Source organism: Ruditapes philippinarum, unplaced genomic scaffold, assembly GCF_026571515.1.
Source record: "Ruditapes philippinarum isolate M1 unplaced genomic scaffold, ASM2657151v2 ctg8520_1_1_1_1, whole genome shotgun sequence".
Taxonomy (NCBI): Eukaryota; Metazoa; Mollusca; class Bivalvia; order Venerida; family Veneridae; genus Ruditapes; species Ruditapes philippinarum.
The window spans coordinates 1-6,312 of record NW_026864280.1 but is presented as its reverse complement, the minus strand read 5'-3'; the positions used below and the strand labels follow the sequence as shown (position 1 = coordinate 6,312).

Here is a 6,312-nt window from a genome sequence, read left to right as displayed (position 1 = left end):
GATTCAAATGATAAAGAAAAAGATCATGAAAATACATGGCTACGTTATGCCCGTGACATATTACATCAGCCGAGTAATGTACCAGCAACGGCATTCTACCCCAGAAATGGTACAAACAATCTTGCATGGAGTACGGTTTGTGCGCAAAATTTAAAAGAGAACGCGCTTATCGCTAGATATTCTAAACTTGCAGATAAAGTAGGTGTTAAAACAATTGTGAACAAATTGGACCTAAACATAACAACTCCTAAAACGTATGCAGTTGTTACAAACGCAAACGACATAACTATGGATATGATGAATGCACTCCCAAATGAATACGTGTTTAAACCAAACCATGGGTCAGGGATGACAATCATCGTTAAGGGAAATTCGTACAGATGTTACGGTATATGCCAACAATCAAAATACTTAGGAATGTCAAGGTCATTACAACTCAAGTTTTTGCAAATAAACTGTGGAAAATGGCTTTCGATTGAATATGGTAAAGACACTAATGAACGCTTCTACTCTAAAATTAATCGTAAATGTTTTTTTGAAGAAATGATATCACAAAATGGTGACTACAAAATATATGTTTTTCATGGAAAACCTGTTCTGATTGATGTAGACATGCAACGCTTTAATGGAATTCACGAATCATTTTATACCCCTTCCTGGCGCAAAATAAATATGAAGAAATATATGTTACCCACACAAAATATTGACAAACCACGTCGGCTACAGGAAATGTTACAAATAGCCAAACACCTTTCTCGTGACTTTATCAATTTTGTTCGTGTCGATTTGTATTTAAGTAACCTAACCATTTTCTTTTCAGAACTATCTATGTTTTCTGATGCATGTAAAATGCCATTTAAACCACCCATTGCAGAATATTTTTATGGTGCACTTGCAGCAGGTGGCAATCAAGATCCGGAGAGCATTATTTCATTGTTACAAAATGTTAAAGATACATAAGCACATACGGAAATGTGAAAATCGTTGAATAATGACTTTATCATAACAATCTATTCATATTTTACAGGTGGACATTTAATTAATATCATTTCAATCTGCTAATGGCTACAAGATTAACAAGGGATATTTTATCTTCATTTTAAAGAGTTGGTGTAGAAATGTTTTAAAAGTGATGGCGTCAAACCGGCTTTATAAAAAAATAGATCTTTTTTTTCTATAGAATATTGACCGTGGGAGGGGGTCATCATTCTATGGAGGTCACTTAACTTTGTTACATCGGCTTCCAATTAACAATAATCATATCGTCTGCAAATGTTTGACGTTTCAAAGAAAACTATTGTTTAATGATAGAAAATAATAGTTTGAAAATATTTTACACCGTCTTAATATGATAGCATGGCAGTACTGAAATTTGCTATTATTAAGAAATATTAATTCGTTTTTTACGAAATATTAATTCGTAATTACGAAATATTAATTTCCATCCAAGTTGACATCTATTCATATTTCAAGTTTATGTCTTAAATAGTTATCAAGTCATGTTCTGGACCAAAAAGTTATTGTAAAATTAAATAGATGGACATACAGGTAATCAAAAATCACGGACTATATAGAGTTATGGTTCTTTGAAACTGAAATTCTTCTATTTGCCATCTTTTCATATTTCAAGTTTCAAGTTAATCTGTTATGTAGTATTCACGTTATGCTCCGGACAAAAATGTGGGACGAAGGACAGACGGACATAGGGATGGACGGACAGAGACTAAAACCATATCTCCCGCCGCCTGTCGGCGTGATATAATATGGGTAGCCATGGAGAACCTCTTTACAATATGAAACCGCGTGCTAACAAGGTCTCAAAATATTTATTGTATTATAGTGTGTTAACTTAAGTTCATTGTGACATTGACCTTCAACCGACTTATCTCAGTATCTGAAGGGGTTTTCTAGTAACCATGGACACTCACGATACCTACATGCAGTAATGAGGACAACAAGCAAAACCGTATACTTAAGTAATTAGCCTGACATAGAGTTTGAATAGAAGGTACCTACTAACCTCACAATCAAAATTGGTCATCAACAAGCCTGGATCAACCTTGCCACCAAATAATTATATTGATTATAAGCCTAATGACACTCAAAATATGACAAACAAGATCAACAAGGAAAGGCGGCGTTCAATGAACGCAACCCCCATATGACCCAGCAACAAGAACCAGTGGCAAGGAGCCCAGGCGGACCAAAATCAAAAACAGGACAGGGCACAAGACAGAGCACGGACAGGTTAATCAAGTTGATATACATCAGTCAACATGGTTTTTGAGTGAGAAGTCATTCTCAATTCCAAATATCCTCTTTTCCCTCTTTTTCAGAAACATATTCCAAACAGCTGGGACGACTGACCCAAAATTCAAAAGGGGTCATTAACTAGCCAGGGTCTCACTGGCCTCTTCCCTCACTAAATAAAAACACAGTAAATGTCAATGTATTAATTTATTAAGCCGACAAGATAGAGGCTATTGTTCCTATTGTGATTCCGTTTATAAAGAATTTATTCCGTAAAAACGAAATATTAGTTCGTATGTACGTATTATTTATTCGTAAAAACGAATTAGTATTTCGTTAAATCAAATTATATTTCGTAAATGCGAATAAATATTTCGTAAAAACGAATTAAGTACCGGAAAAAAGGTGTGGAAAAATCTCACCTTTGCATAGGGGCTCCGTAGAATACTGAGCTTGAGTACAACACATTTTGACAATCAAATAAGTTCAACAATTAAAACAGATGGGACACTATTAAGATAAAATCAACTTAATTTAAACATTTTTATTGACCAAATATATATATATAGTATAAGTATAAACATTTTCAATACAAATAAAATACATTGTGACAATCAAATAAGTTCAATAATGTAAACAGATGGGACATTGCTAAGATAAAATCAACTTAGTTTTAACATATTTATTTACCGATAATAAGTATAGTATATATACATTTACAATACAAAGAAAATATTTTCATATTAGAACGGAAGAGAGCCTTTTAATGAAAATTCTCTTATTATTTGTAAAGTTTTCCTCTTTTAACTGTTTCGTTTTAAGATAGTCTCTAAAATTCTTATATAATTATAATAGCCGTTCATGTTTTTATGTTTATGTTGTATATACGTAATCATAAAAAGATGATATAAATAAATAGATAAAAAAATAAGTAAAAATACCATGTCCTTAAGTGTTTTAATTAAAAAATATCTCAACAACATGGTTATTTATATTAAAGGAATATTTGATTAATTGGTGTCAAGTACGATGATTTTTGTTTAGAATTGTTTTCTTATGTTATATAGTTCCAAAGTTTGGAAGTATTCATAAAAGGTTTAGTCACTAAATAAGTATTCGGGTCACGTCACATTCGTGACCGTTATTAGGTCGTAAGTTTCGAGAAAACGTTCCTAGTCGTTTTAAAGAGAAAATTAGAAAAAAAGTACGAACACTCAACACAAATTACCTACAGTTACCGAGAAAAAAAGGGTTTAAGAAATGGTTCAGTTTAAGTAATAATCACAAGGCTATCTAATTTGTACGAAGGGGTGTAGCCCTCTAGTATAAATCAGATTGCCGAGTGACTCTTTTGTGTCATACTTAGAAATAAAAGCACGTTCCCTGTTGCCACAATATGAAACCCCAGAAAAAAGTTACAAATGAACTGGCATTTGAATATGACATTTCTATCGGCATCCTTTTCTCTTTCGTCAATAAGTAAACGCCAGAAATCAATGGGCATGCTCTGCAGTGCGGGTAACTTATACCTGCTAACCAGTAAACGCATTATGCATGCATATGTATACGATTTATCTCTGAAAAATCTCCACACTATGATACAAAAGATCGTTTAATTGATGTAAATGTGGCTCCGCCCATTTACTGACATAAATGATAGACACATAAACAGCAGCCTATGGCTATCAAGATTAAACAAATAGCTGCGAGTGCTAGAAGTTGATCCGTGTGATCTTAATCAATCAATGAACTGAATGTAGCAGTTGTAACCTTGAAAGTCAGTGGAATAATATTTACGGTTAAATCAGATTTATATTCACTGTTAAATACTGCATTTAAAGCATTTCTAGTAATTATAACTGGCGCAATTTATGGAGTATTAAAGGGATTTAATTTACATAAGAGTGTATATTCTAAGAAATGTGTGACTAAGTGCTTAGAGGTAAGATCAAAATTGATGACGACGGAAATTAACAGTTATATAAAAACGCATATTTGTTTGTTTATTTATTCTTTAATTTTTATTCATATATCTATTTACTTCGCGCAATCAAAAACAAACACTGATTTTACAATTAGTTCACATGAAAGTAATATTTGAAAACACCTAGAAAATATCACATTACCAAAATAAAAGAATTTCAAAGGTAAGAAAACAAATTTAACTAGAACTAAAAACACAGTAACTGAAACATTACAACATTTGTTGTTGTTTTTTGTGTTTTGTTTTTTAAGTTCATTATTCATCTTCTTTTGATTCTTATGTAAGATATACTTATTATGATTGGAATCGGATTAAGGTTCATGTCTGATTTTTTCTTACATGTAGCGCAAAATGAAATGTTTTTATACGACAATTCCTAAAATGTGCACCTAAATTTATTTTAAAATTAAGATATCTTTATGCCATCAAGATATTGTTTGTTTGTAAATTTCAACAATATGTTACATGCGTTCATACAAATATAATTCAATATTTGCATTAGTCGAATAAATTGTTATATGACCTTCCTGTAAAGTCATAATCATATTGTGTTAATGTTTTGTATGTTTACATATGCACTGTTCGTTATCTTGTAAATATGCTGTAATTTTGTCATCATGGGCTTATAAGCCTTATTTGATTGAAATAATAATAATGTCTGTCTGTCTGTCTGTCTATTTATTTCAATTGCAGTATTGGTGTGATGAATTATACAAAAGAATCTTAAATCTTAACAAATGTACTAACTTTTATTGTTCAAACGTAATGATGGTTTCATATTTACCCTTTTAAATCTATTTGACTCAGGTTTTTGCTTATTATCACAAAGCCAAGTTTTATATTTAAAAATACATTAGTACAGAAGTGAAGTGAATCTTACGTTGGAGTCGAAGTAGACATTTATTCTCGGCAACATTATTAACTTAATAATACACTCAGAACGATCTAATCATTACATTAAACAATGTTTGACTTGATCTAAAGACAACAATAATAAAAAAAAATCATCATTGCTTACATTTTTTTAAAAATCGGTATAAAGGAAATGGATGATGTTGCATCTGTTACAACTGAAATCATAAAAAATCACCATAGATAACGATTGAAGAAAACACGTTATCTACAGATATATATATTAGCTATTGTCGTTGATATAATTAAAAAATTATTCACGCATTTTCATCAATATAAATTTCAGATAAACTCTGCAACGGAATTAATGACACAAGTATGACTAACAAATCAAAATAACGAAGAAAAAGTCAAAATTTGTACTATACAACGATATCGCTAAAACACATTCATTATAACCAATGGAAATATCTCAAACAGAATTAGGCGTAGAAGTTCGAGGATTCCGTATAACGGAGCAGTCAACATTTTCAGACAAAATGTTCCAAAATATCAAGAAGTTCATTATTGAACACCGAATAGTTATTTTTGGTGACCGGGAAAAGCATGCAGAAATAACCCGGCGGTTAGGAATAATCAACGGGGCATTGTTTAAGGAAGACCGACTTTATTTCCACTCGAAGTGTCCACATCCTGATGTGTATAGAATTTCAAATGATCCAGAAGAGGGTTGTACCAATGTGGGACGTTCCGGTTGGCATATTGATAGCTGTTACTTGCACGATCCTTTCAAATACTCCCTTTACCATGTAGTAGATGTGCCCAAGACAGGCGCTACAGGTGAATGAAATACTTGATAACGTTGCTTATCTTTTAACTTTTTACTGATACTGCGTCCGTGTCATGCACTCCACTTAATTAAGTTTAAGGTAAATGTACATTAAATAAATAGCCTAGAATATACCTAAGTGACAGCTATACTGTTCACAAGGCGACACATCCGACTCGCGGAGTTCTAGTTTAAGGTTTTAAGAGACTTCCTTCTTGTCAGAGCGCCTGCAAAAAAATGAAAAAAATTCACTTATACATTAAGCTAGCAAGGACAACTGAATGATTAGATGATTCTTTTAATATTTAAATAAAAGGTTAAATCAAAATAAATGGACTATTACTTTGCTATGAAATTACAACTGTAAGTCAGAGATAAGCGAATGCAGCATCTATGA

At 32.0% G+C, this 6,312-nt stretch overlaps 1 protein-coding gene across 1 annotated transcript; it reads left to right on the top strand.

The window, feature by feature from the left end:
- Positions 1-5,547: 5,547 nt before the first annotated feature.
- LOC132725048 ((3R)-3-[(carboxymethyl)amino]fatty acid oxygenase/decarboxylase-like) lies at positions 5,548-5,926 on the top strand (the record flags this gene model as incomplete). The annotated part of the gene is made up of 1 exon (XM_060710033.1): positions 5,548-5,926. A coding segment is annotated over exon 1 (379 nt), but the record flags the coding sequence as incomplete, so codon positions are not given.
- Positions 5,927-6,312: the final 386 nt, after the last annotated feature.